General features: G+C 39.6%; 1 protein-coding gene across 2 annotated transcripts in view; it reads right to left on the bottom strand.

Moving 5' to 3' along the window:
* epha7 (eph receptor A7) overlaps positions 1-27,951 on the bottom strand; it is an 88,462-nt gene that overhangs the window by 41,841 nt on the left and 18,670 nt on the right. For both annotated transcript variants that reach the window (XM_059355748.1, XM_059355749.1), the window contains exons 4-5: positions 25,099-25,254; positions 15,956-16,291 (exon numbers count right to left, since the gene is read on the bottom strand). In XM_059355748.1, the coding sequence (XP_059211731.1) occupies positions 15,956-16,291; positions 25,099-25,254 (492 nt within the window). The remainder of the gene's footprint in view (positions 1-15,955; positions 16,292-25,098; positions 25,255-27,951) is intronic.

Below are 27,951 nucleotides of genomic sequence, written 5' to 3'. Positions count from 1 at the left end.
GCTTATGGAGAGCTGCTTAAAATGACAGAAGCAGGGAACAGTCACATAAAACTGCAGGCTGAGCAGATGAATCGCCCTCCCTACTGGGTAAGAAAGAAGCCTGTGGAAAGTACTGTACCTCCTTACAGTCAGCCAACTGATTAAAGAAAAAAAAAGTTCAATCTGTACTTAACTGTGTTTTTTTTTTCTTTAACTGTGAATCATTCTGTTTCTTTTAGAGGGGAAAAGAAGCAGGTACGTTGCATAGGGAAGCTGTCAAAGTGGTTCTTCACGGAGAACCAACAAGAAAGGAAAAAAAAAAGCTATTTCTTAAGCTTTCCCTGCTGCACATACCATGCTCTGGTCAAATAAATTCTCAGCCTCCACATGGAAATAATCAGCAGTCAATGCCTTGAACACATTGTGTTGTCTCAGAAAATGCCCGGCCTAACGCAACTGCCATTAGTCACACAAGGACAATTAAAAAAGGCTGCCCCAGCCTGTCCTTTGTAAATCTGTCTGAATTGCCTTAATCCTTCATTATTGAACTCAAGAATAGTTGGTTGGACCATTCATATCTATATAGCTGGCTGCTCTGTGCAGCAGCAGAGCAGAGCTGTGTGGATTCAGGCTCAGAAAGCAGCAGCAGGGGGTGGGGGGGCTGGCTGTTTGTGATGCAGATTCCCTACAAGAAGAGGACCACCAGTAGTGTGGAGCACAAACACACATACAGCATGTTGGTTTGTCAGTACATTAGGCTGAGCCTGGCCTTGTGCTAGAAGTGAGTGTAGTCCCCTGCTGATGTGATGGAAGGAGGTTTAGGATTTTACTCATTTCTCTGTGGAGGTGTCACTCCGCCTCAGCTGGCATTAACAAGCTGATAAAAAGATTATATTCATACTGGTGTTACTCAGGGCTGGGTATCAAAACCTCAGTACTTTAATACTTTATTGGTAAGGATTCAAATAAATCCGTAGCACTGAGCATGCAAGTACTGACATTTGACAGCAAATGCCTGGTCATCACACTTATTCTTTGACTAGGTTGTTCCGAAATTATGTTTTTTAAATTGATATAATAATACTTTCTAATTAAAATTTGAGGCTTTTTAATTCGGACAAAGATTTTGTCTGAATACATTGAACATTTGAGAAGTTCAGCTTTTTTTGGCAAACAAAAATTATTTTAACGATATCAAAATGATGTCAATAATACCAAGCCCTAATGTGAAAGCCTGGTCACACCAGGCAGTGACGCAGCAAAGTTTACCAATGCATCCCACAGAAATATGTTGGGAATACTCGCAGGGCTAGTTGGTGAGCTAACAGCTAACATGTAACGAGCCAGGATGCTAGCACGTGTGAGACTTAAAAGCTCCCCAGGCTGACAAAAACCTTCACTTCCTGCAGAAGTCATCCAATCAAAATTCAATGGAGTTCAATTTAACACAAAGCAATCTTCACAGATGTACCCGCCGCTAGCAGATCTACTGACTCCACTTTAATTTTTTTCACTCAGTTATGTTTATATGTTGTGTGTCTGTATGTTGGCAAACAAGACTATGAAGGAAATGAATAAGACACTACTTGATTTTTTTAAATTTAGCTGGAAAAGGAGAAAGAAAAAAAAGAAAAAGAGATTACAAATAGACAAAAATATAGGTTAAAAAATCATGAGCATTTGTATGAGCCAACCGAACCCTATATTTAATCCAATCATAACACAGCCACACACAGAGCTGTGTAAAAAGTATGCTCATACAGCAAGGAGATGGGTAATTCTTATTATCGTTGTAATAAAAATGAAATCCTGGCTAACTCAACCTCACCTCACCTAAAGTTTTACAGTACTTTGGCAGTTATTGTACTGCCATCAGACAAAAGTTGCCGTTCATGAAAAAAAAAAAGTTTTGTGAAAAGGGAGTTTTGAAAACATAAGATACAAAAAAAGTTTGAACATGATACTTACGAGTTAATGGCTGTAAGAATACGCAGACCGTTTCTCTCCTAACAAAGTCCAGATAGGATGACAGCACTATGTGAAATTGGGCCAAAGCCGCTTAAAGTTGCGTACCAAAGCGAGTGACGGAGGGTTTGCAAATTGAGAGATGAAGGCCAACATCCTGATTAAGGCCAGCAAGGTGTCACATTATTGTCAGCCTTTGTGTATTTGTGGCAGGATTTGCCACTACTGTAATTGGTGATTTCTGTCTGATAGGCGGCGAGGGAGACAAGGCTTAAGATTTAGTGGGAGGACCTGGGCAAGAGTTTGCTTTTCAGGGTGCTGAGCTTTTCCCAAACCCCCTCCCAATTACCCTGGGAACAATGACAGACAGTGGCTTTTGCCTCTTTGTGTCAGACGTCCCGTATGTTTACTCTGTGTATCTCCAGTCCACTTTGTCGCCCGTTAATTGGAGAGCAGGGACTTATTCTAATGCAAATGCCAGACATGTTCACACAATTTAAAACAAGCTACCTTCAGTTATCTTGAGGTGACAAAATAACAAAAAGTGTGATGGCAGTCTGGGGGAGAAGTCCTCCTCTCCTGCAGCACACCATGCATATGCTTTCAGTGTGTGTGTGGGGCATTGACTTTTCAGTATGCACTCGTCTCCAGTGGCTGTCAGTAGCTGCACACTTTGGACTTTTAGACTGAATTCATTCTTGTGTTATCAGCTGTGATTTAATTTCAGCCAGACAGCCGAGGATGTTATCTGTTATATGTCAGATTAACAAGCTCATACAGCTGAAATACATCCAGTCAATGCATTGATTCACTGAATCTCGCAAGCTAGATGTAATTTAATTTTGCATAATAGACAAAATCAAATAACGCCATGACATTAATAAGCGATTATCTCTCTTCCTGAGTACTACAGGAGTGTTTTTACAAAAATCCAAACCTGCTGAAAACACAGGGGTCTCCTGTAGGCCCTTTAATTTCATCTCTCATCTAGACGTCTCCTGCCAAAGTATACTGGTCTTAACACATTGTGACATACTTTTTGGCAGCTTTCGACAGCGAGCCACCAGTGTGATATGGAGATGATTTGGGAGGAATTTACAAATTTAATTAGCTTGGTCTCTAAGGATACAAGCTCTTCCAACTTTCATTTAGATGTAATCTTTCTTCTGAGAATACATTTCAGCACACAGTTCTCACAGAAGAATAGCTCCGCTCAGCCTCAATACCTCACTTCACGCAGTAGACCCTGGCTGCTTATTGCCAGTAAGTCTAAACGCAGAGAATCAGTGAAAATAGCACACGCCCAACATTAAAGAACAGCAACAAAATTCATATTCTGGAGCATTAATAAATTCTGGAGTCACAATTTGGTATGTTTTTGGTACAGCTGAATTAAGCTGATTTTATTCCTCCACCCATTGTTGAAAAGAGCAACTACCAGTGCATCTGCAGTTTATTTATATGATGCACATAAATCCCTTACAGACACATTTGGATGTGTGGTGTGATACTTTTTACTTTGCTCAGTGGCCATAGGAGACTCTGCCAATAACAAATTATTCTTCACACCAGACTTTCTGTCAAACATGAATCACTTTCTATCTCCCTGTTTTGCAACATTCAAGTTTACAAATTTCAAGTTAATCGTAATAACTTTAATCGATCATAATGCAACATAATAGTATTGTGTGAGCTGGTAGAAAAGCATTCTGGGAAAAGTAGGAAGTCATTGAGAAAGGCAAAACTAGACAAATGCAGATAAAAGGAAAAGAGAACCAGGGTTAAACTTTTCTCCTCTAAGTAATACAAAGAAATAGGGCTGGGCGATATGGACCAAAAGTCATATCCCGATATATTTAGGCTGAATATCGATATACGATATATATGTACCGATATTTTTATCACAAAGTGAGAGCAAATGTTCAGTCAAAGTAGCCAAATATGACATGTCACAAGTAGTTTTATTGAAACTTTTTGTTAAAGTGAACATAAATACCGTATAACAACTATTTTTCAAATCAAAGCTCCATAAAGTGCACATTTAAATAAAAAAAATCTTACATAAAAATAGCCTATGAAATAAAATAGGCTAATCTTTTTCCGAAATAAATATATTTATATGAGAAAACATTACAAAATAACTAAATATGACAAACCCTAGTGAGGGCAGCATTTTTATATAAAGAAAGACATTTTTTTTTTAACTATATCGATATATATAATATATGGTGTAATTCCATATCACATTTAAAAAAAAAAATATATATATATATTTTATATCGATATATCGCCCAGCCCTACAAAGAAATATTCTGTTTCGCAAAAAGATATTTTTTTCAACCACCTGCCTGTAAGCTAAGGTAACTAATCCATTCCTGGCTAAAATATGTTGTACTCTTGCATGTTTTGCAGGTTAAATGAGCAATCACTTTCTCTCAGCAAGACTCGTCATGCTTCAGTCCAACCCAAACACTTCCCACTAACTCTTTCTCCAAGGATGGAGCTGAATGAGCAGAGAGGACCTTGTCACAGCATCCCTCATGCCCTCACTAACTTCCTCTAACCCAGATGTGAAGCCCATCTGCTCCACAGCCAATACCAACGTCCTTTTGAATCCTCAGCTGCCATAGTCTTTTTACTGTTGTTTTATACCAAATAATTAAAAGCAGCCTACCAGATGGCTGTCATACGGTCCCTCTGCTTTGATAACAAAAAGGTTTTGGTAAGCGCTGGTTTAAAGCAGTACAAGTACAGCTGAGGAAGCTAGCAGGTGTGCAGGACTAAACTAAGTCTTGGTCAGGCCCTGAAAGAATTTGAGGCAACAGCTTTTGAGGGTCAAAAGGTTGTCCGTAATTGCCAGCGGCCTGTTTGAGTGGAGGCAAATGGACTTTCTGAATTTTTTTCCCTTTCCTTTCTCCAAAGCCAAAGTGGTCTGCCACAAACTCATTATGATTTCCAAGTGTGATGATCTGAATAAAAGGGGAGGGGGGTGAAGCAGGGGGTTGAAGACATAATTAGTTTTCCTCACTGCAGGAGACAGTATGCTGATGAGACAATGAAAGACCGAAAAAAGCCGAGCTGTCAATCTCCCTCGATTCTTTCATCTCACAAAGCACCAGTGAGTAATGCTCACAGACCCAGAAAAACCTCCACACCCTGCAACTGCAATGCACGACTGTGTTACGCAACGCAAACCTCTGCCAATTCTACAACCATAAACCATTTCATCGACCCCAGGAAGGAAGAAAAAAAACCCACTTTGACAGAAGATGCTTTCTAGCAAACAAAATCCAGCTCATGCTTAGATAAAGTCCTAGAAAGTAATAAAAAAACGTTAAAGACAGCACATATGCTTAACACTATCATCATCAAAGTTCTGATAACCTTCAACATAACCATCAAAAATGCTTTTAATGTCAGCTGATGATAACAAAGTACACACAATATAAAGAATGACACATTAATTGACTCTGTCCTACGTACAGCTAGGGCTGGGCAATATGGACCAAAAGTTATGCTGAATATTGATATATGATATATATCCCGAAGTCAAAGCCAAATATGACATGTCACAAGTAGTTTTATTGAAACCGTTTATTTAAGTGAACATAAATACTGTATAACAGGAGTACCTTTTTCAAAAAAGTCAAAGCTCCATAAAGTGCACATTTAAATTAAAAAAATATCTTAAATAAAAGCCGCAGCTTGCCTGGAGCGAGGATCATAGTGCAAATTTGAACTATATCGATATATGCAATATGGTCTAATTCCATATCAAATTTAAAGATATATCGATATATCTTTTATATCAATATATCGCCCAGCCCTACATACAGAACTTAAAGGAGTAACCTTTATAAAAACATTTTAAGTAAACCCATGATTAATCTTAGTGTGCTCAGTTCAGGAGTAAGGATGTAACCTACATCTGCCTTATTGTGTATTCCTATTTTTTTTTTTGCCAACATGCTTAAAATTATAAAATGAATCTTACTTGTGTGATCTTTAATATCTTCAGTAGAAAATAACACATGGTAAGCAGAAACTCTTCTGAAACTTTTATATTACTTCAGATAAGATATTGGTCCTCATGACTTGCACTACAAGTAAGTATTTTCTTTCACACAACAACATATAATGAATATCGAGAGATAAAGTAAAATATCTTCATCCTAGATTTTAAAATGTTACTTTGATAGACTCAGACAGATGACACCGTTCTCTCTCTAGCTAACATGCTAACACTCTCTGGACTATGAACAATCTCTCTGCACCAGCAGACAAATACCAACGCCTACAGGAAACAGCGATCAAAGTTTAACCATTGACTTGGGATTGCTTTTGTGTGTGTGTTTATGTGCCTGTGTGTGTGTTTTGTCCAGTAGGGGGAATTCATTGCTATTGGGCACCTACGGCATGCATCCCCGCTTGGCTTTTATTACCCTTGGAAGTCCTTTTAACTCCTTCGGCAGGAAATGAAACACTCGAATGGCTCTATTGCAAAGTGCCGGAGCCATTTGCAGCCAGGGCCGTGACATTCCCGAGCATGTGTTCCATATAAAGAGAGGCTCTGGAGTCACAGGTGCATGCTGACAGGGTGTGTGTGGTATGTGTTTGTGTGTGTAGGGGGTTTGTGTGTGTATGCGTGTGTGTATTTGACTGAATGTATATGAGACGAGAGAAAGTGCAAGTGAGTTAGGTAGATAAAAAGAGAGAAGGAAAGAGAGTATTTTGGTGTTTACTGAGGCCTTACAGTCACCCGTGGGCAGTAAATGGAGAGCTGCTGCATTCCAGAGCCAAAGCCAGCTGCCTTCACTGACCAGTCAATGCTTAAAACACACAGGGCAACTTTAAATATGGACACTCAAGTTCACTTTTCACCAAGAACTTTTTTTAGGGAGAGACAAGGACACTGACTGCTGTATCTTCAGTTTTGGTTTTGTTTTCTGCTAAGTTATAAGGTTTTGGTCATACGAACAAGGATGAGTTTGATTCTTAATTCTATAATTCTACAATGTCATTGAATTTAGCTTTTCATTTGTCAGAAGAGGAACAGATTATTTTTCTTTCAAAAGGGAATCCATGTTGCTTTAACATCAATAAACAATAATAATAAGCAGTATTATTATTATTATTATATTATTTTATATTACATTATATTATTATAATTTGTGTGCTTTTACATTTGATGCATTTTTCTGTTTTATACTCTCTAACAGCAAAAATATAAATTAATAATAATGATAATAACTTTCACAGCTTTATCAACTGGCTTCTAAGCAATTTTATTATTATTATTATTATTATTATTATTATTGGTTGTATTATCATTATTATTATTATTACTATTATTTTGCAGTATAAAACAGCCAAAAAGAAAGATGATGAATAATGAGGTACCATGAGGACTTTGCTGCTCATCTAAAGAACATGGAGTGCTCTTAATGCTTTATATATATATATATATATATATTCTCACTGCAGCTCTTTTGTTCTCAGGTCACACTGTTATTTGTCCCACGCTTCATCTGCCACACCAGACTGACTACCTTAATTAGTGGTACTCACTGAGAGACATTAATAAGTGTCCAACAAACCTGATGGAATATATTAGAGTTCCATTTTTGTCGACAGTGACATTTCTCATCAACTACCCCTCAGGTCTGTAATTTCACCGAGCGAATACTCGTGATCTGTCACCCTGTGGTGGTGGCACAGAGACGTCTCAGGTGCTCACATCTTAATCTGCTCATGTACTGTTACTAAGGCTATACATGAGGAATTAAATTGAGAAAGACACATGTATATGTGTGTGTGTTGCTCTTTTATCATGGTTAGCTTATGCTTCTTCACAACGCATATAAATACATTGTTCACAAAAAACAGATATTATCAAACTTTTTTTCTTTATGTGTCCACTTTCTGAAATATATTCTCCACCCAGCAACACAGACTGGAATTTAGTTTGTGCTGCAAAAAGTTATAAGAATAACTTCTTAAAATTCCAACAGCAACCAAAAATGTGACATGTGACAGTTCATCAGACTGCTCTGTGAGGTGAACCTCAATGCACTCAGCCAGCCTGCTGCCAACATGTACACATGTATGTTAAGCAAACAATTCAATGAGCTTCCTGGTTTCTGCCTCCACAGGAATTCTTGATTGTTTACAGAAGGGTTCAAGATATCGTAAAATACACACACAAATGCATTATCCACAAAACATTGATAAATGCAACAATGCTTGGGGAAACTTGTTAAGTGGCCAACTTCTGCCAAAACAAACAACAACAAAAATTGTTGTCAAATTTCTTGGCTGATAAATGATGTTTGTAAGAGAAAAAGTAGTGATTCTAGAAAGGTGAGGCTCTCACTGAAAAGTTGCTATGTGGAAGGTAAAGAGCAGATTGACTGCCAAAAAAAAAAAACATTGCCTCAATCTTTCTGCAGCTTCGCAGAGGTCTGAATAATTAAAGCCGTGTCTGTGTCTGCTCCGGGGGAACACAGCCTATAGGATGAAGCTGAATGTGAATCAGCGCTCCCTTTTCAACTTCCACATATTCCCAACTGAGGCCAAAACATCAGAATGTTGCAACTTTTCAGACAGCTTTCAGAATGAAATAATATCGCTCTCTGCAAATGTTCCAAATTAATAACACTGCAGTCAAACCCAAACAAACAGGGTTGGAGACAGTGTTTCTGTGGAAATAAAATATAATCATCCACAGAAAAACTGAAAATTCATAAAGAGTTATTGGGGCACAATTATAATTATAGCAAAAACACTACTATTAAAAAAATATATATCCAGCAAGGAACACAATGAGTAGAAATTAACACAATAATGTATCCAATTCTTTATTGCGAGTGTTAGCTCTTCCTCTCCTTTTAACCTGACATTTGAGTGAATTTTTCGGTTGCCCAGCCAGTAGAACCACCTGTACTTAGGAACAAAGAAATAAGGATATGTGCATGTGTGTGAGTGTCTGAACTGCATGTCTTCAATCTTAGGACACTATTTGCTGATGTCTTGGTTTTCCATTGGTCCAAAACTGGATGCTGACTCCCCTTTTTTTTCTTCTTCTCTTTCATTTTTAGTTGCATGTTGCAGGGCTGCTGCAGACCTTTACATTTCTGTGAGCCCCAAGAATCTCTGGAAGTATTATTCATTATATTGCTGAGTCCTGTCCTCACATGTGCAGACAGAGCGTTCAGGACATGGAGGGACATGGAAAATATTTTGTCACACGGATGGCCCCTCACACCTAGTGATACAGAGCTTTTATTTAAAGTTCCCTTGTATCTTGACCTAAAAAATAGATAACTAAATAAATAAACTCTGATCCTGTCTTGAAGCCTTACTATAGTCATGGCAAGAGATTGACCAATAAACTCAAAACTGAGCTTTTGTTACATTTGCCAACTATTATACAAACAACAGTTCTTGTAAATTATATTCACTGATCAGAATAACATTGAGGAATTATTTCATAGCTTGTGATATAAAAATTTAAGAGCCAACACATTAGGGTTGTCAAAAGTATCGATACTCAAAAAAGTATCGATACTAAAACGTTGTATCCGGATACGATACTCATTTTCAAAAGTATCGATCCAAAAGTCGACCTGCAACCAAACAGCAACGCACACAGCCAAAAATATTGTTCTAATTGTTATTGTTTATTGTATTTATTTATTTAGTTCCAGTTTCTTTTTGCACAACTGTTTTTTATTATAAATATTTAACCTGTGGTTCTGTTCATTTTTACATGTTGCATTTTTCTTGCTAATAAAAATATTTCTGTTAAATTTTTGGGGTCTTTGTTTTTATCCTTGTGGTATCAAAAATGGCATCGAGTTGAAAATTTTAGTATCGTGACAACCCTACAACACATATACTTCATAGTAACGAAGGAACATGTCAGTCCAGCAGTTTGACTCACTGGTGTCTTTTTTTAGTGCTTTGGACAACAAAGCATTGATAGTGGGTCACAGGCATCCTTGGTTTGAGACATAATTTGTTGAGAAAAAGTCATGCTTAATATCAACACAAAATATCTGCAGCTATTATCCGTCTGAACCTGCACTGCTTGTGAGGCCTATTCTTGACTACAGTCCTGCATGGATGTGTCTGCCTGTGTCCTTTCCAAGGCAGTGAAACAGCCCGTTGCTCTGACAGGCTGCCTGCACAGAAAGAAAGGACTGTCCAATGGCTACGATAGGGACCAAGTGAAGGGGAAAGAGGCAACGCCAGCTTCTATGAGGGAGGGCTCATTCAAGCACGGCAGATTCGGGGGGATTTAGGGAGCTCGTCTGCCAGCAATAAAAGGCTGAAACAGGATACTTGGTGAGATTAATTACCTAGATAGGCCACGATAATGCCATTTAAATGGGAAAGTAATTAAAGTGCACCTTCCATGAAAATTATTCATTGCTGACGGATTGGGTGACAGACAAATCAGGAGGCATTTACAGAAAAGCTACAGGTTAAGTGCTCCGAGCTGCTGCTCTGAGACCACCACAGTTTTATTGCAGCTGTTGAATCTTACTGCTTTGCCCAGCTCTCATCAAATTACTGTGAGCATGTGGAGTGAAGGGGGGGGGGGGATGAAAAGAATGGGCTCCCAGGTAACGTAAAACCAGGGACAAATGCTACAAAGGAGGATCCTCTTAACTAGAAAATGACACTGGCTGGCACTGGTCAGTGGGGACTGCTCACAATCAATCAATCCTTCTGTTTAAGGCCACCATGGCAGATTAGAACACAGAAAGGGATAAATCAATGGCCTTATTGTTCCCCAAGTGTTACTTCCACAAATGCACTAAACATTATCCATTTAGTGATGATAAAGTGTCAATAAAGTGGCCATATAGATTACCACTGAGGAGCTGGGGTATCAATTTGAACCCATGAACATTTATTATTTTAATGATCATTGCTCTCTAGTAGAAGTAAATAATTATATCAATCAATTTTTTTAAGAAACCCTGCTGTTTTCCTCTCTGAACTCCAGACACACTGCTGTAGGACAGTGATGCAGACATTGACTGAAGCAGCCAAACAAAACGGGAATATTTGCTTCTCACGCAATGCAAGGGCACGGAGGCTTTTCAGATCAAAGTAAAATGCTTAGCTTACATTCTTGTGTGCCTCAATGCATTTTCTTCCCTTTTGCACTGAGAGATTGTACTGAAGGGAATAGCCTGTTGTTCTCTTTGAATGTTTAATTAGATTTGAACTTGAGGGGGACTATAACATCATCTTACATTCACACAGTGTTGCACAACAAATGAAGCGAAGAATGGCTAGAAATAAACACAAAAGATAACTCTGTTTTCTGATTTTGAAATTCCTCTGATGAAGAAAGTGTGAAACTATCACACACAAAGCCTGTTTAAAAATGTAATATTATGACTATCTTATCCTTATCATGTGTGTGTTATCATCCATGTTTTGGAATGACAGCTATGTCATTCTTGGCATTCAGAGACTAGTGGCTTCTTTTAGACATTCAACTCATGAAAAGGGAAGTTCTACAAGTTGGTTTCATAGGAGTGGCCCAGTAACTATAGAAATGTCATCAAAGCATTTTTTTCTAATTTATGAAGGGGGTTATTAAAACTGGGTGTTAAGTTTCTCTTTTAGGTTTCAATAGAAAATACATTTTTAAATCCAACAGTCTGCGAGACATCATAAAACACCTTTCTATGCCCCTTGTGTGTAAGAAGATTTCCAACCTGAACGACAACATAGACCGTTTGTCAGTACCACTTACGACATATATTTTGTCACGTTTGTCAAAATTACCCCTATGTACGGTGGCCCTGAGAGCTCACAGTGCTGCAAGTTAAGAAAACACATGCAAATACACAAGACACAAGCAAATTGAGAAAACATCTTCATCGATTTAACAACACAACACAGTAAGATAAAGCTCTGCAGAGACCAGTCTATGGCAGAGACCAGACAATACAATAGAAGTGTTTTCGGAGGACACTTAAATGTGATGCACATGTCTGGACACGCATGTGATATTGTCATGTTTTTTCAAGATAATGGTAATTTCACGTTATTTCGTGATAAGACTCTACATGACAAGATCAGATTAATGCTTAATATGCGTTAATATTTATATCCATTCATTCATTCACATAGATACTTTCATGTTATAATGTGATATATAACATTAGCCCGCTAGCCCGTATCAATCACATTGCAGTTAAACAAATCAAATAAATGAATGATACATGTTTTAGTTGGTCTCTCTCAACGGCACCGAGTTGGTCTTCGTCTTGCTAGCCCGCTAACGTTAGCATGCTATCGATTGCCAGCTAACGTTAGCATGCTATCGGATCACCGGCTAACGATCGCCGGCTAACTTTAGCACTCTATGATCGGCCGCTAATGTTATAACGTGAAATTATCATTATATTGAAATAACGTGACAACATCAAATGCATGCAGAAGGAAAAAAATGACGAATTTATCTAAATTACCAAAAAACAATAATAGTTATAGGGAACAATGTTACCTATTCCATGTTTGAAATTTTTTATGATGTTTATCTTACCAAGTGTTATGGAATGACGACCACTGAATTCTAGTCCAACTCACCATGGAGCCTGTGGATACTTTGGAGCACAGCTCAACTATTGTAAAAGTTGCTTTTCTGGCTTTGTGCTGTTGGCTAAAACAAGCAGTCAACATTAAAATCTATTGCCACAGGTTTTTTCCTTTCACTCATTATATTGTTTATACCTCTTGCTGATCACACCTAAATCCCATTGCACTGGTCTCAAGCTGAATGTGTACACACAGCATGTATACGCATGCACTCACGCATTCACACACGCACACGCGCACACACACACACAGAAACACACACAGGTCCCATAACCAATTTCCAATCCTATTTCTTTGCCCTTCTCCACAGTGATTTTTCTGGCTCAGAGATGTGAACATCAGCTTGAATAAATATTAATGGTTATTCTATGAGCAGTGCCCACTCACAAGTGTGCCAGAAGAACAAAAGGCCTTGTTTACAAGTGCGCTTGAGGAAAGCTAAGGCATGGAGGGCCTCCGAGGGCCTCCAAGGGCGGCTCTGTGGCGCTGTCGACTCACAATGGAGTGCTGATTGAAACACACTCTTAACTTCCAGCATACAGCGGTGGCGAAGACGCCGAAAATCCTCAACATGACGAATTTCTATTCAACCACCGTGAGGATGGAGCAGAAGAAATCAAGCTTATGAACTCACAGCCTCTACTTAAACTCATTTAAGACAGAGCTGAGAGGTAATTAGGTTTCTGGGAACAATAACCACTCAGCACCTTATGCAGCTTCACTCCAGACATTTCCTTTGGTGTAATCAGGGGAGGTGTGAATTCCTCATCAGATGGATCACCATCTGCATTCACACACTGCACGTTCCTTCACCCAGTCCCGAGCTATGAGCCTATGTTCATGCTGATTATCATGCAGGAGGTGGAGACTGGGAGGGATGGAGGAAAGGCTTCTCTTTTTTAAGGTTCTTTCAGTGCTATGGGGCTCCAGTGCCTCGCCACGTAAAGGTTAATCAATTCTGAATGATGAGCCATAAAAGCTTTAATAATGCAGTCATTCTCTAATGAGTGGTCCTGCATGCTCGCTCAGGAAGGACCGATTGTTTTAGGAAGCTCCGACGTTCCAATTACAAAGCGCTCAAGCATTCCCTAACAGCCCAGAGAGCGCTGGACACAGTGAGGGTCCAGTGAGCAGGACAATGAGCCCTGCAGTGTGGAGCTAATGCCTGCTCAAGAAGGGAAACAAGAGAGACCCATCACATGGCCATCAATATCAACCTGATGTTAACTATTGACGGGCACTTCAACTAAAACCTGCAGAGTTTTGACTGTATTTCCAACACCTTTCTCAGATCTCAGTCATTTCAGTGCCATCTTCTGTAATTTCAGCCTTCATTTAAAGGTATTATTCAGTCCCAGAGCTGCTGAGCAGATGGAGTGGGACGCCTTGCCTTGAAGAGCTGATAACCAAGAAGGAATATGATTTCCTTGCGTTTCAAGGAAGAGTTTTCAGAGACTTGTCCACCCTGACACCAATAAAATATTCTGAGAAAATAAAGTCATTGTATATATTTTTTTTAATTAAAATGATAACATTTAAAGATATTGATTGGCACTAATTAATAGATATCAAAACTTAATTGAACTGACCAACAAAATGATCCAGGCTGGCCTATTACACTGATTATAGTGTTATAGCAATTTGAATGGCACCACTTACTCAAAATAATAAACATGACACCAACTTGGCCAAGCACACCACTCTCTTTCACAATAGCTAATGGCTAAATATTCCACCGGGTTAACTGAGTAATTGTCTGTTGTCAACATGCCACGTATAATTATGAGTGACTCTAAAAGAGCATGTGTTAATTGTTTTTTTCTGGCTTTTTCCTGCAGGTTGTCCTCTTTCCGTCATCCTTGTGTCCTTGGCCGGGCACCCCCTCGGCTCATTCCAGCGAGTGTCTCTGTCACGAACTGAGCATGGCGAAATACATCATCCCCAACACTACATCCCACACACATCCATTCAACTAATGCTTTTTTCTTTCTGTCACTCTCACAGATACAAACATCTAGTACACTGATATCTACTGTGTTATAAACCACAGCCCATGTGTGTATGCGTATATATATATATATATATATATATATATATATATATATATATATATATATGTATATATTTTTTTCATTTTAGTTTATCTTTATTTATTTTGTATAACAATATTATTTTAACCTTGTATATATTTTCATGCCTGTAACTTTTTTTTTTTTTTTCGTATAACATTTGAGGTGTACTTCTCACTCACAAGTTTATTTTCATTATTTAATTAATTTATTGATTTTTCGTATTGACAGCACGATGGGGATTGGTGGGGGGGAAGAAAATAAGAAAAATTATGTATGTTGAATATCTGTGATCAATATTCATTTCTTCAAATAAAAACATGTTTAAAAAAAACCCACAGCCTCTATGTGTAAGCTTTGAATAGAAACATAACAGTTCACCAGCTTTACTTAATATTAAAATTATAACATGAGTGACTAAACCAATATAATGATGATAAAATCTGCAGGTCATGACAGAGAGGCAGAGGTTATATATCCAGCTGAAGCTTCAGTGCTCTCTTTGCAGCCTACTTTAATCACCATAGTCAGAACACTCGTTTGAGCCAACTGTGTTTCATGGATGCTCAAGCATGAAAGAGGAATCTTGTTGGGTGGATCCATAGAAATAATGAATAAAAAGGGTTTAGAGTTTGTCACTGCAAAATACAGCATTTTAATTATGGTCGATTCCCTTGAGACTGAGCTGCAAATACAGCACTGGCTTTTTAGGTACTACTGGGATTCTGCTAAGCTTAATGTTGGCCACTGTAGTGCTGATACACACATTAAATTAATCTGGGTAATATGCATACTGGCTATATTATGGATAATATTACACTATGGTCATTAATGCTAATGGAGAATCATTACTGTACTTTACATACGAGAGGATTTCAAAATTAAACTGTCAATCGCCTAATGCTCTCTAAGCCGGAGTAAAGGGTAAACATAGATGGTCATGAGCCAAACATTTCCAACTGCAGCTTCAGAAGAAATAGTTGGTGGTTTTTCACTTTCATTCTGCGTGTCAGACAAAAAGATCAATACCAGTCTCATGTCTGTGTAAAAAAGTCAGGGGAACCTTAGCAGCAAACATCTAAAGAGCACTAAATACACATTGTGCCTTGCATCTTTGATTGATTATCATAAAGAAAATTAAATACAAAAATGTGCACTTTAAGGGGGGTTATGTGCTGTAACGAACAACAGTTTAGTGCTTTGGCTGTAGCACTGGCTCTCAGACACTGTCTGCAATGGGTTTTTTTAATATTTCTGTCTCAGTCTGGATGAAACAAACAAGAAACAATGTGCTAAATATTTGATGTGAAAGTCCTTACCTGCTTGACCAGTAGCGATGCTGACTGCGGCAAATAGCCTTTGCGTGCGGCTCAGGTCTGACACCCCATTGACAGCCTCTACTTCAAAAGTGTAGTTGGCATGGGCGAGCAGGTCCACGATGGTCACATAAGTGTCCACTAATCCTGACTGTGCGGGAGAGTATCCCACATTCTGCCCACATGGAACACACTCCTCCGGTTCCCAGCTGCATCGCCGGCATATAACCCTGTAGGTGACGTCGTTACGGCCACCTGTGTCAGCCGGCGGGCTCCACTCCAGGCTGACGGTGGTCTGGTTGATGTTGTAGACCAGGTTCTGTGGCGCGGAGGGAGGTCCTGTCAGAGGTGGACATGGAGGAAGCCAGAATTAAATAACTGAGTGCCAAGGAAAGTGACAGCCAAGAGTGTGCATTGACTGAATCTGTGCTTTCACTGTTCTCGGGGAAAAAAAACACACTACAGGACATGCCAGCTCCAGCCCTAGAGCCAAACACCGACACTCAATTATAATAAGACTCAGATCCAGAAAAAAATTGTACAGGTACAGTGAAAAGAAGTCAGCTCTGGCAGGCACCAAGGTCAGTGTTAGAAGGCTGTCAAATCAAGGAGTGAAGCCCAGAGTTTCAAAGGGGGAATGCTTTCATAGTTAAATTCATGCAGCACAGCACTGTAAAATCTCTTCATTAAATCAATTACAAGATTATACAATGTGAGTTTTTTTTTCGGTTTGACGTCAAGCCATCTTAAATTGTTAAGTTATTACATTTATAAACATTTCAGAACTTGTAATTTTAGTTAGAAAACAAGAAAGTCATAATTCTGAGTTGACTAAAAGCCTGCTTTGTTCTTTTGTTGTTTATTATTTTATTTCATGTGTCATAGCACTTCAACCATGGATTTTAAAATGATACATGTGCACTGATCCTGACTTAGAAAAACAATATAAAATGTGAAACAGAACTTACATTTTCATTGTAACAGGGAGAGTAAAGTACATAAATGAGCTTTACCTTTAGTAGTTATGTTGTGTGCTACCTGATGAATGTTGCTAAAAAAGCTTCACAGAGCTGAGGGGTGCAGCTTGGTTTCTTATATTTTAATTTTATAACAACCAGACCTTTATTTAACTTTTGTAATTTTTTTTAACAGTGTACTAATGCAAGCAAGCATAGCTGCTGGTTTATCCAGATGGACTTAGGGCATTGTTTACATACCGATTGTTAACAGCATAAAATCTGCAGCTGTTATGAAAATGATTGAGACATGGTTACATGGGGAATCTGGGGCCACAGACAGTCCCTCTTCCTGTTCTCCAAATATATACAACCATCCCAGCTGGAGACGGTGGCTTTACTGCATTGCCTTAGAGAGGTATATCATACAGACAGCAGGACACTTAAAGTTAATGTCCTCCAAAAAAAGACTGACTTACCCACAGAATTTATGAACAAGATTTAAACCTGGATTATCACCGCCCTGTAACTGCCATATACAGTTTCACTTGACATACAATAACAACTAGCTCCATGGCATCAAAAGTGCACAGGACCACAAACCATTTGCCTGTAAATGTTCTCGTAACGGCAAAGAGATTAGCTCATCTCGTAAAACAATGAATAACAAATTGCTGCTTTCATCTTTCAAATTCCAGGCTGTTGGCTTTTATGGCCCAGATGTTGATACAAATAAACTCCCCCTAACGCAGTAAAGATTATATGACTTGTATTCTTTATTTATAAATGTTTTAAGAACATCTTCATTTTCTTCTCTTGGATATTTAAAGCATTCTATTTTCTCGGGAAATATTCTTTGAGGGAATCTTGGGGAGGAACCTCTCAACTCATTAAATTTGTCACATTAACTAACAAAATAGGTCATGCATATGCATAGAGCCAAAACTGCTATCATAATATTCAGGCTCATTAATACAGCACTTAGTTGTTTTTCCCTGTTCCACCCATTAGAACCGAGGGCACAACGGAGACATCCATATTCATGATTATCAGGTAAGATCAGAGACAGTCTGTGGACTGGGAAGATGAAAGAGCCACCTGTGGCAGGTGAAGTGGAGAGGAGTGACTGCTGATAGCGCCACTCGACTTCAGCCTTGGCATTGACACTCGACCCGCACTCTCAATCTTTCTCACAAAGGTGTACCTCAACACATGCACACTTCGTCCATCAACAAACACACACACACCTCCTACCTCCCAGTCTGAATCGGAGGGATCTTTTATTCTAGCATTTCCATGGCCAAGGTAAGCAATGATAACATCTCATTTTGCTTGTGTCACTCTCATTTGGGTCCCATGTGCCACAGATCAAAGCACTGATTTCTCAGCAACAAGAGGTGAAAGGAAATTAGATTAAGCTGACCCTGGATCTGTGTGATCTTTGCGTTTTGTGTTGTTTTTCCAGATGAACTAGTCTGCAAGCTTTTCCTTTCTTGTCTGAAAGGGCTCAGCATGTTTCAACCAGAATGCTTGTCGGATCATCAAACATCTGAAACTCCCTTTTGGGTGGAGAAATTGGGGCTTTGTTCCGCAACTTTTGTTTCACTTTTTGAACGGACAATCCAATGTGTTCAGATTTGCGAATGTAGACAGGGTTTGAACTTTTCTCTCAAGCTCTCTTTATCATTTGTTATGTTTTGCATCTGCAACATTATATGTGCAATGTGACATGTGCAACGCTCAGCCTGATCTTGCAAAATTATGTGAAATGACCACAACCTCTTAACACCAAATTCCGTGCTGGTGGCCCGTAATGTGTGAAAATGACGTGCAAGCAGCACAGACAAATGCCAATGTAAAGTCAATGGGGATCCTTTTCCATGCTGGGCGCACGGATACCCTGGTTTAACAACGTCACTCAGTCACATAGTAGTAACAATTGATGGTGATGCAGAGTTTTAAAGGCGGGAGGGGAGATGGATGGGTTGAATAAACAGCAGACTTTCACCCAGGAGACGGGATTCATGTCCCGAGTGAAAACAACAGTAAGCTACTTTTTATGTAACTTACGTGGCTCACAGTTTGTGAATTTATTTTTTTTTTACGTAACTTACGTTGTTCAGGTGCCACCAGCATGGAATTCGGTGTCAAGATGTCCTGGTTATTTTATGTAATTTTGTGAGACCTTGTGAGCGTCGCATGTGTTAGAGGCGGCTGTGGGAGGGTTGGTGGTTCGATCCCTGACCATTGCAGCCTACATATCGAAGTATTCTTGGGCAAGATACTTACTGAACCAAATTGCTCCCTATGCCGCATTCATCGGTGTGTGAATGATTTCCCAATGGTGGCAGGTGGCACTGTTTAGGGTAGCCTCTGCCACCAGTGTGTGTGAATGTGTGAATGAGCGCAGACTGTAGTGTAAAGCACTTTGAGTTGTCTATAGTTGGCTATATAAGTGCAGGTAAGCAATGATAACTTCTCATTTTGCAGGTCCATTTACCATTTACATGTGCAAAGCTACATGTGCAACACTACATGCATTATGCTACAGAGTTCTTGGAGAGAGATAGAGGTAGTGGGATGCCACCCTTCCTGTGTGGCCACTCATAACAGGTCCCCACACTTTCCTGTTCAGAAAGGGTGAGATGACACATCACACTACCCGTTTTTTTAAAGCATACTGAACCCCTCTTCTGTTTCTTCTTCTTCTACCTTGACATCACTTTGTTTCCCTGAATATGCTCTGTCTGGACTCAGGAATATGAAACTCTGCCCCCACTTCACCTACAGCACAGATTTGTGCTGCAGCCTGAGCCCTCCGCTGTCTGTCTGTCTGCTCATGCTTATAGCTCAAGGGCTTGTCTCTCTCCCTCTTCTTTTAACTCCTTTTTTTCTGTCTCTCACTGCCCCACTCTGTCTTATCTTTTCGTGTTCTCTCCTCTCACCCCTCCTCCCAGTCAAGTTTCATTTCACGGATTAGCCTGCCAGAGCCCCCACAGCCTGAAATGTCTCAATCACTTGGTAGCTTCCCTGCAACACTGCCACTGTGACCAAGCAAGGGAAGTATGTGTGTGTGAGGGTTTATTTGTTGTTGTGCATAAATATGGACTATGTGCATATGCAGTTTATGTTTCCAGCTACATCTTTTGCATGCTAACATGGAATAGATTTTAAAGCAGAACCTGTGATTTGGTGGAATAAACAAAAAACAGTCTTCAGCTGCACAGAAGTATCATGTAATAAAGAACACATAGAAAAAATAGCATAGTAGCAGATCGTTTTTAGGTCAAGTTTCAAAGCCCATCTCCACTCTGTGCTGAGTTGTGAGACCTGAGTAAATCCAAGCTTAGGAGAGAAGAATCTGGTGCTTATCGGCCTGGAGAGGTGCTCAAGGCTGCCTTAACCCTCCACAGCCTATTAGCTGGCTCTGCTCTAATTGGGGAGCTGTGAGGAGAGGGGCGGAAGGGGTGAGTGGTATTCAAATCGCCCATGAGGTAATCCTCACTCTACAAATGTGTGTTGTGACCCCGTGACCTAGCCTCTAATGATGTGGCTGCAGAACCTGTACGAGGGAAACCATGCAGAAGAGGAGAAGAGCTTGGAGAAAAGTTTTTTTTAGCCACAGGGCCTCTGGCTGCAGTTGTAATAAACATAATTTCAATACAATTTCAGTACTGCACTGAATTCAATAATGGATTTGCAACTCGGACAAAATGTGTGCTGCAAGTTAAAATTCCATTTCAGCCTCTGGAGCATCATGGCACGTGGATGGGAATAAAAAAATTAAAGGAAAACATCTCTAACACTGTTAAAGTAAGAGCTGAAAGATTTCACTCATACTGAACCACTGAAAAAATATGTTAGAAAAAAGAAAATACATCAATTAACTTCAATGCCAAGACACATTTAGTAAAACGAATTGTGGATTGACCTGGACTTGTTGGCCATTGGTCTGATATAAACCTTCAGATTAGCCAAAATATGGAAAATGAATACATGCATCTGTCTAATCCAATTTAAAAGAAAAACTGCACGCAAGTATAGTATGATGCCCAAAAGAACCAAAACAAAAAATTGTGGATTAAAACTGAATTTAGTCGAATCATGTCTGTGTTTATCACTGGTTTTAGTCTAATCTAATCTGGTAGCCACACTTGCCCCTACACTCTGCAGCCCTTTCAAAGTCCCATAGCAACTCCAGACAGGACGGACCCTCTGATGGACATCAACATGTTGAGGTTGCACATTTTTGAGGGGTGCTGCGGGGGCTGGGAGGAGGAGATGACTGCTCATAACTGCCCTTTTCAGCCCTAGCTTGCACCAGTACTCTCACAGCTGTTGCATGATTGATGCCCACTCCCCAACCTGTCAACAACTCCTGTCTCTGTCTTGCCTTTTGAGAAAATGCATCCCCACTGCAGTCCCCATATATCTACTTTTCTCACAACTTTGCATATGAATGGCATGGACAAACATTCACAAAACAAAAGCATTTCTTCCGTCCACCCCCTCTCAACACATACCACATGGGACACAATGTATCTGGAGCTATGTTTTTGGAACTTCTTTCCTCATCTTTATTCAGTGTGGATTTGGTTTTTCATGTCCCCACATTACATCTTCATCTCATTTCCTCTCAAATCCTCATGGACACATTCTTAATCTCTGTGTGCCAGAGATCCATCTCACTGTTTTGCTAAGGCCTACGATATGGTAGCTTTACAAACCCCTATTAAAAAAAATCTGTCAATCAAGCTATTTGTTCAGGCAGTGCAAATTCATTTTCAATTACTATTCACTCCTGGTCTGGGTAAGGCTTGAAAAAAGGAAATCACAGTGACTATTGGTCACAGTGACTTAATCCAGCGATGAATGGGGAAATACACGTACAGAAAGCTGTGCAAAAATTGTGCTGGGTGAATAAGGAGGAGGGCGAAGCTATTCATACAAGTTAAAAATACATATTTACATATAATGGTATGGGGTCATCAAGTGTAGACCCGAAGTTAATGAAAATGAATAATTGCAAGTGTATGTTAGGCAACTTCAGTAATTACTCTGCTACTTGGCCAAGGTGATTACCCAGAGGGGAACAGCCAGAGGACACTGCAAGAAGTGGCAACTTTCTCCTGTTCTTACCACTACATGTGAGTTCTGCCCTTGATCAGTAGATGTTGGACTGAAGCATTAACATCCGATTAGGATGGTTGGAGAACTGAGTAATGGACCTGTCTTTAGGAACACGATCTGTATGGTTGGCTCTGTGCTACACAGAGAGATGGCAGGTTTGTGGTCATTGGCCGGCTTTAAATTAGCTTAGACTGAGTTATGCCCTTGTTTGTGTCAGACGCTGATGGGAATAGAGCTAAACAGACAAAACTGAGGCCTGTAAAGACATGTTCAGACGGAGCTAACTGATTTAATTTATAAGACACAAGTCGTTTTCAATTTTTACAATTGTTGCCATCAGGCATTCTCACCTGTTTGGAACTTTCAGACAAAACTAGCCTCTTCAGCTCAAGGCTATGTGACTTGTTCTCAACAGCAGCCACTGCAGCCAAAAGTGACAAGTTATAGGATAATGGCACTCAGTTGCTGCATCAGAATAGAAGGAGTCTCACCACAAGGAAGAAACAAATATGTCTCTTGTATAATTTATTTTACATTTGATTTAAACCATTAAATATTAATCTGTAAAATGCTACATATATTGTGAGTTACACAGCAATATTAACAGACTAGGGAGGGCCAGAACAAAAACTAGATGTGGACCACTATTGACCGCCAACCAGCGCAAACAGTGAGTCCAAAGGGTTTTTTCAATGTTAATTGTGGGTGCTGTTGCCAGAGCTGTCCACAGTCCACTCATTTCACTGTACACTGTATTATGGTAGGGGTGTGCCATATCGTATCGTTCACGATAATATCGGTATATTTTTTTTATGGTTAAAAAAAAAGCATATCATGATATTGGCAACGTTCCTACTTCTTGATGTAGTGGTTAGAGTTGTTTTAATCACAAAAAGCTACTTTCTCCCTGTCACTAAACACATGCAGCTTTCAAAATAAGAGCACAGTGTGTTAAGAGAATCCACCACAGAATTTACAAGAAGACTGTCAAAATAAGATGCCTTAAATAAAACATACAATAACCTTTATTCTCCTTTACAAAATGTCATTAAAATATGCCCCCCCGGAACCCCTAAATGGCTATTTTTATTATTGGCTCATACTCAAGAGATTTGCACTTCAAACTACATTTTAGATTTTTAATTATTTATACAGACTACAAAAAAAAACATATTTTCTATCTTTTTAAGTATTTCCTAATATCGTCAAGAATATCGTTATCGCAAAAAGAGCCTGCAATATCGTGATATTCTTTTAGGGCCATATCGCCCACCCCTATATTATGGTACAACTTTGTGCATTAATATTACTAAAATGGGATTTTAGTGTGAATAAGAATGTCTGTCTTCCAGAGTGGACACACTAAATGCTCCAAACATGATCACAGCAAGAATGTAGAATGTGATGGAACTCGGAAAGAGAATTTAGCTACTTTTGTGGAGAGTGTAAATCCAGACCATTGTAGCTTAAGGCAAAAAGGAAATGGCTGAATCTCTGAACCGTCTAGTACCTCATGTACTGACTGAGACGGACCTAAACACTGAACAGATTTCTTCCAAATGTTCCCAGCTTTGAAAAGAAAACAGCCAGCTAAAATACAGGGCTGATATTTTTATGATAGATGATGCTTGTGGGAAATCATAGCTCATTAACAATATGTGAGGAAAAACTTTCTTATTGAAGTATGATCTTTTTTTTCTTGCAACCCTCCATCTCAGCTACTGTTTTAATTAAAATGTATTTTTCTTCATAATATATTTTCACTTACATAATGAACCTACACCCAGCAGAAACACTATTTTTCAACAAGACTGAAATTAAAGAATCTAAGAAACGGTGCAAACTTCTCAGGCTTTGCCAGAAAATTCATGACCAAAGAGCCATGAGCCTGAGTTTTTGGGCAGAGACAGATTGATTGCTCAACAAGCTGCTTTACAGATGCCCATAAGTCACTAAGAATAATTTACACATTTTATTTACGACATAAAATCCAAATTCCAATCCGTGTAATCCTCTCTTTGATTCTCTGATGTAATGCATAGACAAGCCAGTGCATAACATTCTATTATTTGCATAATATCTCACTTGCAGTCTCTCTCTCTCTATCTCACACACACACACACACGCACACGCATACGCACACACACACACACACGCACACGCACACGCGCACACACAGCTTCTGACTTGGCCTACTTTGGGCGTTCAGGGAAAAAGCGGCACCTCTCAGGATGTGAACCAGGCATGCTGATTTTCCTGCAGAGGTGATTTTGTTGTTTTTAATCAACAAAAATGGTACAAAATAAATTACCACAATAATTAATTTTAAGTTATCTGTGCTAACTTTTAATAGATATGTCAAAAAAAAAAAGAATGACGAGGACGCCTATTTAGCAGCAAGAAGCCTGTGGGCCTCCAAGAGTCTTGTGATACATTATCAGGAGAACGAAGGCACCCAGATAAGGTGCAGAGATTATGTTTAGGGGTGCTGTTTACCTCCAGAGATAAAGCAGAGTGCTAACATTGCCCTGCTTGGGTGAGACTCCCCTTGCACAGTAGCTGAAGGCAGAAAGAAAAAAAAACACCCAGCAGCACCTTGAAATAAACATGTTTGAGAATGGATTTGGAGCAAATCAGCCCCACCCTTCAGACTGAATCCCCTGCCTGTGTAAATAAGCCATCAATGGCTGTCACATAACTGTTACACTGGCCAGGACAAATGAAGACGCAGGGTGCTGCCTGGGCTGCCGCGGCTGACTGTAATTGCAATCTTTCAGACGGGAAATGGCAAATTGCTCCTCTCATCATTAGCAACCAGCTAAGACAGAAAACAGACATGCAAGCCTGCAAACATAATTATAATGACATACTGGGAAGCAGAGGAACTGCTATGGAACACATCTGGGGCTTTCATGAAACAACTGCAGACTGACTGAACAGGTCTGCCACAGGCTCTGGAGTGTGTTTTTTTCCCCCTCCCTCGCATGTGTGGCTGTTTAAATTCAGATCCCATCAAGTGATCTGCTCTGTGTTTACCTAGCAACGGCATGGCAGACTTACTTGTGCAGGCCACAGACGGAGGGTCAGAGAGTGCTCGGTAGTAGCCGTCCTCGCAGTCGCAGCGCCAGGAGCCCTCGCGGTCGTTGAAGCTGTGAGCTGGACAACGAGAGCACTGAAGTTCCTGGGAGGAAGACTTGTAGAAACCACGACTACAAGCTGTTGAAGGAAGACAAAAAAGATGAGGATAAGGCACAGAGTTATTAGCATTAACTTGGTCTATGAGTTGTGAGCAGTCTCCTTGAAGATTGACTGCTCAGATTAATTCATTTGAATAATTGTTAGAGGTAAAATTATAAACTTTAAACAGCTCAAAATGTAAACTGAGGCCTTCATCCACGTTCTTTAAAAGCTGAAAACAATAAACCCACCTTTATTCATTGCAACACAAGTGCTTAAAAAAAATGTTTTTTTCAAATGGTTACCGATATATGTACTGAGCAGTAACTAAGCAGTCAGGAATGGGTAAATGCAGCCATGCTGGTATCCAACAAACTCAATTATACCCACCCTTAACCAAAAAGTCAATACATACCTGGAATCTCACCATTTCTATTTAGCAAAGCCAAGCTAAGCCAGGTTCACACACTGTTATTTTCACTGATGATCTCAGCAGAGTCATTAAATGTCTCCAGGTGATATTAGTTCTGTACAAACACAGCCTGAAAGAGTCCTCGATTCACACCTGGATTCCCATCATAAAGAGGGCATGACAGAACAAACCATTGTGTTGTCATCTTAAAGCAGCCAGTATTTGACTCAACCTGCCCCCTCAGCTTCATCAAGCAGATTGAGACATAAAAAAAGCAAATCTCAGCAAAACCACAACCTTTCACTTGTAGGTAAATAACAAGGCTATTTTTATTCAGATGAATCCTCAGGCCAGTCAAGAGGTCTGACTTGTTTGTAACCGTCCTATCTCTGAGAGGAAACATTCTTCAGTAGAGCAGAGAGATAAGAGCACAAATCAAGCACGATGGAGAACATGGATCATTTCAACATTTTACCTTTGACCAAAGACGTAAACATGACAGACTGACATGAGTAATCAAGGAAGACTCATCACCGCCTGTGTGGTGAGATAGTCATTTAACAATTACACTCTTACTCCCAAATTATTCACCTTCCCACTATTTGTCTGAAGTTGCAAATGATTTCCATGACAGCAAGTTATGACAAAGACAGAATGTTAATGGCAACATTATACTGATTCATAGCAACCTCACTGTGAATCACATGCATTTGTCGAGTTAATATTTAAGTACCAGTAAGGAGTAAAATGCCTATTCTTGGTCTGGCTATTTTAGCCTCGGAGTCGACTAATCCACAGTGACCGGCTGTGTGTGCAAAACAGAGCTAAGCCTGGTGAAAAGCTGCAATCCAGGCCACATGATTTCTTAAACAATCTGCAAGAAATCTATACTTCAGTGAATAGCTCTGCATGCAAACTATGAAGTTATACAAAAAAAAAAAATTATGAGCTTCTGGGGGAAATGAGTAATGATTGTCATACTCAGTCTCCCTCTGTTACAGATCTGGTTTGCTACTTCTTTATATCTTTTTTCCAGGGAAATATATTGTCCACCACCTCCTGTGACAGGTCCGGAATAAGAAGGATAGAGGAATCTGAGTTTTCTTGTTTTACCACTTCCAGAGAGGCATGAAGAGGAGGCCGTGGCTCAGGGTATCCCCATTTCAGATACATGAAAGCCCTGTCATTCTCCATTTATCGCACTGCCACAGCCCAGTGAAACAAGACCTTTTTTTTCCAAGACGGAAAAAAAGACATGATTTTATCTCTAATCTTTCTTTACCTTTCCGAGCTGGTAATTGAAAACAGAGCCATGAGGAGGCAGCGAGCGGTGGGTTCTGAATGCTGACTAGGCGAAACATATACACAGAGGCTACACATGCTGCTCATCATATTTATTTGCTTTTTACTCTATGTTCTCTTCTGATGAGTGATAGCATTTTACAAACAGCAAAGGAAAGCATGTCTAGCGGCAGTATCTAATGCGCAGTGTAAACACTCCCCCATGGATGTTGATAATGACACTGAAGGGCTTTCTCCAGCAGGTTAAAGAATGACTAGATCCCATTTAAGACCATGCTTTCTCCCACCAGTCTGGGCTGTTTAAACATTCTGATAAGCCAGCATGTCTGTTTGCCTTTGGGTTTCTGAGAGCTCATCTGCTGGGTGGCCGGTGTGTGGAGGCAGAAAGCCCAGCAGGGACTGAGGCTATCTCCCACCCTGACCACCTCTCCAGCAGACAAGAGCATCCCCAGATTAAGATGAGCACAAGGCCAGGGAGGGGAAGGCTTTCAAAAGTAAGCTCAAATTTATTGGATAACTCCAATTTATTACCACAGGAGCAAGATCAATATGTTAGTCAGCAGCAAATATTGATATATCATAGATATATCTGTCTGTGTCAGTATATATGTTGTCCAATGTGCACCGATATGAAAACATTTTTACAGATATGCATATGCAAAACTATGCTATTTCAGATAGCTGAAAAGTAATGCAAACAATCAGTAAGGTTATTTTCGTAACTTCTGCAGTATTTCTGGTGGTTAGACTGCTTTTTCTCCCTTCCAATACCAAAACTCAGGGTACTGACCAAAACCATGTACTCATCCAATGCCAGTGCACTTTTTACCCAAATGTAAAGGCTGTTAACATGTCTATATAGTAGGGTTGTCACAATACTAAAATTTTCAACTCGATACCGATGCTCAGGAAAATATTCGATACTTGATACCGTTTTTGATACCACAAGGATAAAAACAAAGACCCCAAAATTTAACTGAAATATTTATATCAACAAGAAAAATGCAACATGTAAAAATTAA

The sequence above is a fragment of the Centropristis striata genome, chromosome 18 (assembly GCF_030273125.1).
Source record: "Centropristis striata isolate RG_2023a ecotype Rhode Island chromosome 18, C.striata_1.0, whole genome shotgun sequence".
Classification (NCBI taxonomy): domain Eukaryota; kingdom Metazoa; phylum Chordata; class Actinopteri; order Perciformes; family Serranidae; genus Centropristis; species Centropristis striata.
Note: the sequence above shows the minus strand (reverse complement) of the source record. Positions and strands in the feature narration are given on the sequence as shown.